The sequence below is a fragment of the Lutjanus erythropterus genome, chromosome 5 (assembly GCF_056507025.1).
Source record: "Lutjanus erythropterus isolate fLutEry1 chromosome 5, fLutEry1.hap2, whole genome shotgun sequence".
Lineage (NCBI taxonomy): Eukaryota > Metazoa > Chordata > Actinopteri > Lutjaniformes > Lutjanidae > Lutjanus > Lutjanus erythropterus.
In genome coordinates this window covers 18112975-18125358 of record NC_139321.1, presented here as the reverse complement: position 1 = coordinate 18125358, position 12384 = coordinate 18112975, and the positions used below count along the sequence as shown (strand labels likewise).

At 42.0% G+C, this 12384-nt stretch overlaps 1 protein-coding gene across 2 annotated transcripts; it reads left to right on the top strand.

Moving 5' to 3' along the window:
* The first annotated feature begins 107 nt into the window (after positions 1–107).
* On the top strand, positions 108–12018 carry scyl1 (SCY1-like, kinase-like 1). Of its 2 annotated transcripts, none has more exons than XM_084718987.1 (18): positions 108–303; positions 1307–1447; positions 2105–2227; positions 3001–3227; positions 3439–3529; positions 3826–3981; positions 4234–4392; positions 5335–5442; positions 5697–5810; positions 5924–6079; positions 6200–6388; positions 6788–6863; positions 7030–7227; positions 7527–7675; positions 7787–7861; positions 8207–8524; positions 8839–8917; positions 9737–12018. In XM_084718987.1, the coding sequence occupies exons 1-18, from the start codon at positions 196–198 to the stop codon at positions 9859–9861; spliced, it is 2592 nt and encodes an 863-aa protein (XP_084575113.1). In that variant the 5' UTR covers positions 108–195; the 3' UTR covers positions 9862–12018. The 2 variants fall into 2 exon arrangements, with proteins under 2 accessions (XP_084575113.1, XP_084575112.1); XM_084718986.1 differs by having other exon boundaries at positions 109–303; positions 7787–7876.
* The last annotated feature ends 366 nt before the right edge of the window (positions 12019–12384 follow it).

The window sequence follows — 12384 nt, the reverse complement described above, 5'->3', positions numbered from 1 at the left end:
AGAAGTTATAGTTCTTATTTATCATGTGTTTACCTATTAATGTGAATAAAAATCAAACTATCGCGGAACCAATGTCCAGAAACAAAGTTTACACGGAGCCATTTTACATGCGTGCCAAATGCTAGCAGCCTATTCTAGCAATCTGTAGTTCCTCTGTAGCTGTGTGTGTTTGATGAGGTGCGGAGCAAAGAGGAGATGTGGTCCTTTTTCGCCAGGGATCCTGTCAAAGACTTTGCTTATGAAATTCTGCCAGACAGCCAGGAGAAGTCTGGAATATGGAGTTTACACCGAGGAAAGCGAAAGGTAAAAGAGGCAGATCCTCCGCTAACGGTCGGAGTTAGCCGTTAGCCTGCTTCGTTGTGGAGGCCTGACACCTAGCCACCGGCTAGCTAGCGTCAGAGTCTGTTCGCTACTTTGATTTAGCTTTTAGACATGACGTGCGGTGTTATATTAGTGTGCTTTTACGTCAGATCTGTCAGTAGCCTTCTTGTCTTTCCCGCTCTTTAAATGTCAACGTTAATTATGTTTTCTTCTGCTCGTTCCGTATATCGTTAGTTTTTGCTAACGAAGTGAGCTCAGGCTTTGTTTACTCCGGGAGACAGACACGTATTTCTCGCCACGTCACCCCGCTTTATCCGAGTTAATAACTATTATTATAATCGTTCCCAAGCTAACATTTCATTAGATTAACAAAGCTACCGTCCATCGTCACCAACAGCTCCTCACATAACCCACTGTTGTCTGTATTATTGCTGAGCAGCTCAATCTGGACTGTCATCATCATCATCATCACTGCAGGGCTAATGACAACCAAGCACCAGCTTCCTGTTTCATCGTGTTTATTGTAATGTATTTAAATATGATGTGGTGACAGGATGAATCTGCGTTTGATCTTCCCTCTTCTGTTTGATTTTATTACAAAGCGTAACCGTTTTACATGATATTGGGTTAAAGGGGCAGTTCACCCAAAAAATTAAAAATACACATTTTTCCTTACCTGAAGTGCTATTAATCTGCTCAGATTGTTTTGTTGTGAGTTGCGGAGTTGTGGGGATATCAGCCGTAGATGTGTCTGCCTTCTCTTGAATATAATGAAGCTAACTGGCACTCTGTGTGTGGTGCTCAAATCACAAAAAACCCACCAGCATTTACTTAACAGCAATGTCTCTCAAAACAATATGCAAGGATAAATAGCAGTACAGGCGAGAGGAAAAATATGTGTATTTGATTTTTCAGTGAACTTTTCATTCAAATATCACATGTCAATTATGTGAGTGATTCATTTCATGACAACCTGTCTCCTCAGACCAATGGAGAACCAGTGTCAGTGTTTGTGTACGAGGTAGCACAGGGAACAGAGCAGCAGACCCAGCTGGCCAAGGCTGCCTTCAAGCGTATGAAGACTCTGCGTCACCCAAACATCCTGGCTTACGTTGATGGATTGGAGGTATGTGTCAGGGCGTGCGAGTGATCTTCAGCTCTGCATACACTGTCATTATTTATACTGATGACAGGGAAATGTCACTCATCTTGCTTGGTGACACGTTGCAGAACAGTGAGTGTTTTGTCATGTGGCCATAATTCGTGTCTACTTTTCTCTGCATGTTTACGCACAGATAGAGGTGAGTGTGAATATCCCACTGTAGACCAGTAACATTTGTACAAAAGTTGTAGTGAGTAGTGTACTAGCTAATGTAAGCAGATTTGTACACTTTTTGTCTCAGTTTCGTGTGCTCAATAAGATCATGAAATGCCCCAATTAATAGCTTAAGATGTTTACCACTCATCAACCTGCCTGAAATTGAGCAAACTCTTAAGCTGAGTATAATTCCTGCTATAAATCCCTTTAAAATGTCAGTGTGTACAAGGCTGTGTTATGTTTCTCTCACTCTAGTTCAGTAGGTCTGTGTAATCATTTAGTATTTACATTTATTGCCATAAAATAGAAATCTGTGGTGATAAAACAATACTTTTTTATTATGAAACAATATTATGGATGTTAAACAGCAGAGCACTTGTTTCATTCAGCAACTGAGCATTATGATTGTAAAACATATACAATATTTACAAACCCACACATAAAATAATTGCATTTGTTTCACAGACAGAGAAGAGCTTGTACCTGGTTACTGAGCAGGTGACACCGCTGGCAGTCCACCTGAAGGCTCAGGCAGAGAAGGGCGGAGCTGGGGATCTGGAGGTCTCCTGGGGACTGCACCAGATAGTGGTAAGGATAGAAGCTGTCTGACACGTTCAGGGGACCCTGTTTACACCTGGTATTACCATGCATCCTGGGTTATCTGATCACAAGTGGACAGCTCTAAATATGGGTGTGAACGCATTGAAGATGCATTTAAGATCCAATCACTCCAACCACATTAGGAAGTGTTCTGAGCGGCATGTGACCACGTTCTTTCAACAGTGTGTACACAGTGCATCTTGGGCTACACTGAAGAACCCCTTACTCAGCTGACTGCTGTGCGTGCATCATTTGTTTCACTGTAATGAAAATTACGTTTGGGCTCTTCTACCTGCCAGAATAAGCAACAGATGTTTATGAACACTAGTAACCACAATATCTCCAGACTCTTAAAAAAAACACAGATCACATATTTTCTGGAACTTTATGAATTCTGTGAAATGCTATCTATAACAATTTTTAAATTATTTTGGCCTCCCTGTAAATTCTGCAAGTGGTATACATGAAGCTATTTTCGAAGGTTCTTCTTTATGAAGAGCACATGTGATGATTGGCTGTGAGCAAAACCATATAAATAGTAGTTTTTCTAGATCTGGGTACCAAAAGGATTGAATGTAGGTATTGTTTGACTGGAGAAGTCTTGATACTACTTGGTATTGGGTTATTTCAATCAATACTTTAAAGTTATTGAGTACCGATGCCCAGACTTACCCAAAATGTGTGTCTGAACAGCCTCATAGTTCTCTCCACTGTCCTCTGTAAGCACTCACTCCACTCCGGACGTTTGATTCCTCCCACAGAAAGCTCTGAGCTTCCTGGTCAACGACTGCCACCTGCTCCATAACAACTTGGGTGTGTGGTCTGTCTTCGTGGACCGAGCTGGGGAGTGGAAGCTCGGGGGCCTCGACCATGTGGCTCCTGAGCAGGGTGACCCAAGTGCGGTCTCACTCCCTGCCCCCAAGACTGTTTACCCAGACATGGAGAAATATGACCCGCCAGAGATGTCCAATAGCAGCGGAGAGAAATGGTAAGAGAGGGCTGTAAAAACACAAATTTGGAGGAGCAAATCATAACAACATGTTTTACAAGAAGAAAAGGGGAGCAGCAACACGAATATTTGTAGAAATTACAAAAACGAGTTAATAATATATTTATGTAAGGATTGCTGAGATATTAAATCTGGACCTGCTTACTGGCGAGTTTTCTGTAGGAACTTTTGTGCTGTATGTTTGTTGCAGGGCAGGGGAGGTGTGGCGGCTCGGCTGCCTGATCTGGGAAGTGTTCAACGGGCCTCTTCCTCGAACATCCTCCCTTCGCTCACTGGGAAAGGTACGGCATGTCTTATTTGTGTAGCTACTGCACTGTTGTCATCAACTCCATGGTGTATCTCCACTTCGTTATTTTAAAATGATACTTCAGATTGTTGTCATGGGTATTGGACAAGTGCTGTGGTGATGTCTGATAAACTTCTAATTATCTAGTGAAATGAGGAATACTGGAAATCAGAAATATTTAGATTATTGTGTTATTTATTTTGTATTAAAAGGAAGACATTTCTCTTGTGTCTCTTCTGTGGTATGGAGAAGTGCTATTCACAGAGTTGTGTTCCCTCTTTTTGTCCGCAGGTCCCTAAGGCCCTAGTCCCTCACTACTGTGAGCTGGTGGGAGCAAACCCCCGAGCTCGGCCCAACCCAGCCCGCTTTCTCCAGAACTGCAGAGCCCCTGGGGGGTTCCTCAGTAACAGCTTTGTGGAGAGCAACCTTTTCCTGGAGGAGATACAGGTCCATAATTATCATGCGTAACAGTGGTGTTTGTAATAACGCTAACATTAAACCTCACCAGTAAAGTCACAAAACAGAGTATCAAGATAGATGAGGATCAAATTCTTATTGAACTCATCCTGCTAGTTACATGTTTGATTTACTGAAACAACTACCAGGGAGAACCAGTGGAAACTCTGTTAGTATAACAGTTAATAATATTAGAACAAATTATGATAACCATGGAATTCAACTGTGTAACTTTTTCTGCAGATCAAGGAGCCAGCTGAGAAGCAGCAGTTCTTCCAGGATCTGAGTGAAAATCTGGACTCCTTCCCAGAAGACTTCTGTAAACACAAGGTCCTGCCTCAGCTGCTCACCGCCTTCGAGTTTGGCAATGCAGGCGCCGTGGTCCTCACACCGCTCTTCAAGGTGAATCCTTGACCTCCCTGAACAACTTTCACAACTTGATGACCTCCTCAACTTACTGTTTTTCAGATGCTGTAGCAAACTCAGTTTTAAAACAAGACTGAAGACCTAAGGCATCCAACCAGGTCATGCTAGCTTGGGAAGGGGGCTAAATAAAACTCCAAATTTGGGCTAAATTTTGGTGAGGGGAAAAACTGGCATGGTCATTTTCAGAGGGGTCCATTGATGTCTTACATCAAGTTTGGTTTCACTCGGTACCCAAGAGTCTCCCCTTTACACACACCCAATTTACGCTAATCCCATGCAATTTGGGGCGAAAACATGCAGTTATAAATGTGTTATAAATCTGTTATTTCTTGCATTATCCCCATAGTAGCCATTTTATTATAGTGAGTCCATTTTTTTTAACTCGACCTCACTGTTCTAATATGACATTTAGAATAATCACAGCCTCAAGAAATTTCATAATAACAAAATAGAGACCTTCATTCAGAGGATTTACAGCTTTCTCTAGGTATATTGACAATAATGGGGTTTGTGAGCAATTTCCAGAACTGCATTGCTCTCTAATCGATTGTCAAAAAATGCAGGCCTTACAGAAATCTCCAAATGTCAAACATTTTACTGCATGATTTTTTTCTGTTGTGTTCCTCAAGGCCTTTGTGTCTTTGTGTCTCTACACTTACAAAATTTCAATAGGCACCAAAAGAAAATACAATGTTTTTTTTATATAGAGGGGGTTGGGGGCGAGTGGAAGAGATTAGATATCAGACAGTGTACTGCAGTATCTCCAATCAAAAACAAACAAAACCTTTTTCCAAACAAAGTCAAAGTAACACACGGTTGTAATGGTATTAATATCACAGTGAACACTTTGTTTCAGGCTCCCTTTATCCACTCTTTTTCAAAGTTCCCCGATCTCATCTCCCTCTGTTGTTCCGTCAGGTGGGGAAGTTCCTGTCAGCAGAAGAGTACCAACAGAAGATCATCCCTGTAATCGTAAAGATGTTTTCCTCCACAGACAGAGCCATGAGGATACGTCTGCTGCAGCAGGTATGTAAAGTCTATTTCATGACGCCACTGAGAATCTCCTACAGGGATTCTTTTTTTTTTTTTTCTTTTAACATTCCCATGTACCACACAGAAAGAAAATGTTGTACCTCTAAAAAGGAAAGCAAAACAGTTAAAAGTAGAATAATTTAAAAGAAAAACTATCTGTGAATAACATCTCTATCTGCTGTTTTAAAGCCTGTGTTAAAGGATGAAAGCACTGTTTGCTATAACCTTTTTTCTTCTCTCTGTCTTAGATGGAACAGTTCATTCAGTATCTGAACGAGGCCGCAGTCAATTCTCAGATTTTCCCTCACGTTGTTCACGGCTTCACAGACACCAACCCTGCCATCAGAGAACAGACTGTTAAGGTAGCTCACATGCTTAAACATAACCACAGACCCGGAGGTGTTATTACTTGTGTACTGGGCTTTGTCACGCTGCTGTAGCCGTAACTCTTCTCTTTCTTCCTCCCTGCTTCCAGTCTATGTTGCTGCTGGCCCCCAAGCTGAATGAGACCAACCTGAACCAGGAGCTGATGCGCCACTTTGCCCGGCTGCAGGCCAGAGACGAACAAGGTCCAATCCGGTGCAACACCACCGTATGCCTGGGAAAGATCGCCTCCTACCTCAACGCCGGGGTAAAGTACACCTGCATCGTTAATTTAAAGGGATAGTTTGGATTATTTGAAGGGGGTTGCATGAGGTACTCTCTATCAATAAGTATCTCATAGAACCCCACTTCATCCCTCTCTTCACAGACTCGACAGCGTGTTCTGATTTCTGCCTTCTCACGAGCCACTAAAGACCCTTTCCCAGCTTCACGCTCTGCTGGTGTACTGGGCTTCGCTGCCACACACAACTACTACAGCGTAACAGAGATCGCCGCCCGCATCCTGCCCACCCTCTGTGCCATCACTGTTGATCCTGATAAGAGCGTCAGGGACCAGGTACACATGGCTAACGGAGATTTACTACATGTTGTTTGTTACGGCTGTCATGCTTGATGGATAAACCATTGTTGTGGAGATAAGACAACTCAATATTTGATGTAACTATATCAAGAATATTTAGATTGTTCTTTATCAGCAGCAAAATGTCATTTTTAGTCATTGTGGTCCTCTAGTAAAGAAAGACAGCTGGATTCAGGCCAATTACAAGGGCTGAAGAACATGCAAGAGTAACATAGTAATAAATACAATAATGTGATTCGATTACTCTCATGTATTACCCCTGGCAGGAACAACCTCTGTCTGGCTTGTAAATTCAACCTTGTATACTGACGTTTAACCTCTGTAGTATGCTGATGTATTTCTACTCAGGATGTTCTGATGTTCTTTCCCTGTCAGGCCTTCAAAGCCATCAAGAGTTTCCTTTCCAAGCTGGAGACTGTGTCGGAAGACCCCACCAAGCTGGCTGAAATAGGTATATAACACACTCTCCTGAGCTACAGAGTCTGCTCTCTACTTTCACGTCTCAGTCAGCGAGGAAACCATTGATAAGATGTTATGTATTTGTTTACATACTTTAGTTTTATTTCTGAAATTCTGAAACTAAACACTCGATAATTTCTCTCCCATCTGTCATGCAGAGAAGGATGTAGCATCGTGTGCTCAGCCTGCAGGTGCCTCTTCCAGCTGGGCCGGCTGGGCCGTGACTGGCATGTCCTCGCTAACATCTAAACTGATCCGCAACGCTCCAGGGACAGAGGGTGGTGCAGCAGCTGAGGGCAGCGGGCCTGCCAATGACACCAGCCCTACCGGTGGCACTGATGAAGCACCTGCACTTGGTAGAATCCCCACAGTGGATTGTTAGAACTGGGAGTCTCTTGGCATCTCACAAGTCGATTCAATTCGATTTTTTTTTCTTTTTTAAACTTTGTCAGACCCAAACAACACTGATCAAGTGGCACTATTTGAGGCAGTTAATCATTTTATCATATCAGCTCCTACTGGAGCCACAAAAGGCTTTTTCCTTGTAGTACCCATTCAAAGAAGTGTAAACACATTTTGAAATGTATAATTGGTGGATTTCCCTCTGAATGTATGCTATCTGAAATCCCATGTCATGGTTTCCTTTCTATCACAGGTTCTGTGGATAAAACTCCACAAATCTCTGTGTCTCACCATGCTGCCTCCAGTCGTGCCAACCAATCACAGACTCTTGAAGTGACAGACAATGACGATGAGCCAATAGGAGACCGCTGGGATGAGGAGGAGGACTGGGGAAGTTTGGAGGTATGATTTCACCATTTTTGACTGAAAGTGTTGTTGCTGTTGTTACATAAGTAAAATTATCAAATTATAAATATCAAATCTCGTTAAGCGTTGACTTTTTTTGTTGTACAGGAGCCAGAGAAAACTCACACTGAGCCAGATGACTGGAACTCTGACTGGTCAGGAATGGCATCATCCAAAAAGAAGGCCAGTGACAGAGGAGTATGAGCCCTTTAATTTGGAATTAATTTCCAGTATACATCTTTATTACTAATCCTGCTAATGCGACTAACTTACTAACTGATATCATTGGGATCAGTGATAGTGCAAACTTTGGTTTCTGTCTAATGACAAGTAATACAAAGCCTGAATCGCTGACCAATATAGATACATTTTAGTATTTATAAGCGGCTTATGTACATTCATATAGGTGTGGGTGTATGTATTATTATTTACAAGGTAAACGTTGTGTTCCGTATTCTGTATGTGGATGAAGTTTGAGCTTTTTATATTATCTCCATTTCAATCTATTTTCATTTCACTGGTATCTAGGTGGGGCGGTCATCGTCTGCGGCAGTGAAAAAGCAGAGCTCTGATTGGAGCAGCTCAGGCTGGGACGCCGACGACAGCTGGTCCAACGAGAAGGAAGGGCAGGGTCAGAGCTCCGCAGGCGAGGAAGGCTGGGGCAATGACTGGGGGGAGGAAGACACGGACACAACCTTGACCAACTCGACACTCCCGCTGCCCGAAGGGGTGCGGTTAGCCAGCGAATACAACTGGGACAGCAGCAGCGCAGGCAAGGGGGCCGTCCAGAACGACCTGTTCGCCAGCGTGTCGCAGAGAAACACGGCCAGCACTGCTGCCACCACGGTGAGGACGGAGGGAGTAAAAAATACACAAGAGCAAGAGATATACAAATTAAATGAGGGTTATTGGTTTGATTTACAGGTTTAACGTGTTCCAAGTCTACAGTCATGATGTTGGTGTTCAAAAAAAGTGTGAGCGACTGCATCTAACTGTAAACTTGATGTGGTCATCAGATTTACTGATGAAGGAGACATTTGATGGTGTCAGATCTGTGTGTAGAGACTTTTAGGACAGTTTGCCTCTGATGCAACAGGACTATCTTCACATTACAAGCCTTTCACCTAAGTGAAATGTGTGTTTTGTTTTCTCCTCCTCAGGCTGGAGATGGTTGGGGTGCAGAGGCAACAGGAGACTGGGGAGCTGAGGAGAGCTGGGAGTCAGTGGACGGAAACCAGGGTAAGTCTCTGAGCTGCTCTGAGCTTATCAGACCTATGAGCATTTGGAGAGAGCGATATGTGGCTTGTATAACATCAGTTTCCTGCCAGAAAAGGCTTTATATTATATACCGAACACTTAAACTGATGGCTAAAATGATGCTGACCCTGTTCACAGCAGTACATTCCTTAGCTTTCTACACCAGTTATCCTGCTGCTGAGGAGATAAATATTTGTGTACAATAATGCACATAGCTGCACTAAAACTAAAACTACACATTTAAAACTGTTTGTCCAGTAGTTGGTTCAAACTAAGGTCCCTCACTCCTCTCGCTGGGCAGATGGCTAATCATACTTACGGGATCAGATGTCATGGGTAAAACAAATTACACAGAACTGGATGTGTGTTCAATCACAATCTATTAAAGCATGGAAATAAACAGTAGAGGAGATTCATTAAACAAGTGATATGAGTTATTCTATGTATAGGTTTTGAAACAGAAGAGGAATTCATATGAAATCAGACTAAATGGGTCAAGGAAACAGATGGAGTGGAATAGTAAAATTTAAATAAATTAATCAGTATTAAGAGAGTACAGAAGGAATCACTCCTCTCACTTTATTTTTTTTTTTTTTTTTACCTCTAATCCTCTTTTTTCTTTCTCTAGCTTTATTCTGTTCCCTTCATTCTGTCTGTAAAAACTGTGCATAAACTATATAAACTGTATAAATGTGGCAGGATGAACTTGATAACATGTAATGTAGAAACATGCAATTAATAAAACTAATAATAAAATCTGACTGCATGCCTGCGCATTGAACTGTCTTTATTATCAACCAGGTCTCAGCAAGGCCGAGCTGTCCAAGAAGAAACGGGAGGAGAGGAGGAAAGAGCTGGAGGCGAAACGGGCAGAGCGCAAAGCTGCTAAAGGTCCTCTCAAACTGGGTGCACGCAAGCTGGACTAACCAGAGGATGCAACGAAGGATTTGAGGGTGGGAATGGAGTGGGAGGAACATGGACCACAGTGACACTGGACCCAGAACAGTGGATGGAGGCTTGAAATTCCACAAACAACGGACCAGAGAGAAGAGTTAGCAGCAGCGGATAAAATACTGTGAACAGTCGCTATAGCAGAGACGGCTTGTTGGTTGAGCAGAGGAAAATGTTCCCGTTGGTCAGACGGTGACTCTCTACTTCTGACAGATGGGTGAAAAAGCAACAGTCCAGAGCTTTACGAGTGCATTTCTGTGGATGGCAGACAGAGACGTGGAGGAGAACATCCAGAGAGAGATGAAGCAGCACAGGGCAGAACTCCTGCAGCAGAGTTGATCACGCGAAATGTTCCCCTCTGTTTTTTTTTTGTTTTGTTTGTTTTAATACATAACTCATTAAGTTTCAGTTGTAAAGTAAATGTATATAAATGGTGCATCTTGTCTTAAAATGACATGAAGAAATTACACTTTTTAAAAAAACAAACAAACTGAGAAATATATATGACAGAATTCAAACATGTATTATTATACTGAATGTTTTTCAGTACAGACACAGTGGATATGAATGTTTTAGTTCAGCTGTCACTAACTTACTGACCGTTCACCCTAAAATCAAAAATTCCTATTTTTCTTCTTACCTATAGTGCTATTTATCCATTTACATTTTTTTGGTGTGAGATGCAGAGTTTTGAAGATGTCAGCTACAGAGTTATCTGCCATGTCTCAAATATAATGGAATTATATGGCAGTGAGCTTGTGGTGGTCACAGCACCAAATAAATACATTCGAAAAACTCAATACTCAGTTACTCAAGATAATTCACAGAGCTTGTTATCAGCAATTTTATGTAGGAACTGCCTTCTTTCTAGTACAAAGAAAGTAGTTCCAGTAGATTCACAGATGGCACAGACATCAGATTAGCATTAATTTAGTTATATAATGACTAACATCACAGTATCTTACAGTTTCTTTCATTCCTGTGCTTAAAATGTTAATTTAAAAGATAAGTCCGCCCACAGTGACACCATACAAATGTAATACAAGCTTCCACACTTTATCTTTAAGTCCTCAAAAAGAAACTGTACGTCCATTCTAGGTCTGCTTTTCCCTTGTTTTTTAGATTTATATTTTTTGTTTAGTACACTGGCTTCCCTCTAGAAATGCCCCTCCAAGCCTCGACAGCTCACACCAAAACAATCTAGATGAATAAACAGCACTACAGGTGAGAGGAAAAACACTTGTTTTTGAGTTTGGGGTGAACTGTCCCGCTAAGACGTCAAATCAATCCATGCATGCAGTCGTGTAATTCTGTGGCCTAACAAAAGGTTTCATGATGAAGAACTACAACCGTGTTGAGTTCACTTTGCACATACAACACTGTATTTTATTGTTTTGAGCTGGCCTGACAGGTGACACGTTTGACTGGTATCAGATCTGTAAATGTGTAACATGCACTGTAGACACATGATGAACACATGGTGGAAATGAGTGCGTTAAACTGAGGCTGGAGAACTGGTTTCAGATGTCTGTGTTTACATGCCTTTTACTCTGTCCTGTCTTTGTGGGGTGGGTCTGTGGTAGAGGGTTATGAATTCAAAGGAGAACTGTCCTGCATTTGTACCTGTATAATCCTGCAGATTTCACTAAAACCTTTAGGATGACCCGAGGAAGTTAAGATTTACCAATCAGTCCTTTTTGACAGTATTGCGTTCTGTCATGGTGAATAAGTATCCTAAAAGTTGCTTTTACTCTTTTTATTTGTGCCTTTAATTTTCTGCAGATCTGCTCTGTAGGATCAAACACTTCAAACGCGGACCTGGACCTGCAGATTCTGTGTTTGCATCAAACCTTTAGGTGTAACCCCTTATCTCCTGTCTGTGTTGGATGTGGTATCGTTAGGTTTTGGTGTAAGATGCTGCATGGATAAACAGGCTGACACAATCAACAGCCCTCCTTAGTGGAGCTGATGTCCTGGTATGTATGTATGTATGTATGTATGTATGAGGTGGTCAGGTCAGGTAAAGAACTATGCTGTGTTGGTGGACTGAGGAAGACTGGATGCAAGGTTTTACAGAAAATCCAAATCATGTAGCATGTGAGCTATTCTAAAATAAAAATAATTAAAATTAATCTTCTGTTTCGTGTTTTAAGGACAAGTGTGTAGGATTGAATGACATCTAGTGGTGAGTTTGTAGATTACAACCAACTGGATACTGACCTCACTCACCTCACCCTCTTCTTCCAAACGTGTAGGAGGAACTATGGTGGCCACAAAACCTATGAAAAACATGAAAGGTCGCATCTAGAAACAGTGTTTGATTTGTCCATTCTGGGCTACGGTGCAACATGAAAGTGGACCCACTTTCTTAGTAATGGGTTCCAAACGTTCTCGGTAGACCTCACCTGGGTAGCTCTTAGATAAAACCCTTGGAATATAAAAGGGTGCTGAGTAGAACCACTGTAGTTGGGCTCTTGTTGGCACCCTTACAAGGTAGA

Bases quoted from the DNA above. Each gene is read 5' to 3' on its own strand.
- scyl1 (XM_084718986.1), top strand. From the start codon at position 196: ATGTGGTCCTTTTTCGCCAGGGATCCTGTCAAAGACTTTGCTTATGAA. The intron at 4,393-5,334 runs GTGAATCCTTGA...TTGTTCCGTCAG, and splicing joins TCCTCACACCGCTCTTCAAG to GTGGGGAAGTTCCTGTCAGC. The intron at 8,918-9,736 runs GTAAGTCTCTGA...ATTATCAACCAG, and splicing joins GTCAGTGGACGGAAACCAGG to GTCTCAGCAAGGCCGAGCTG.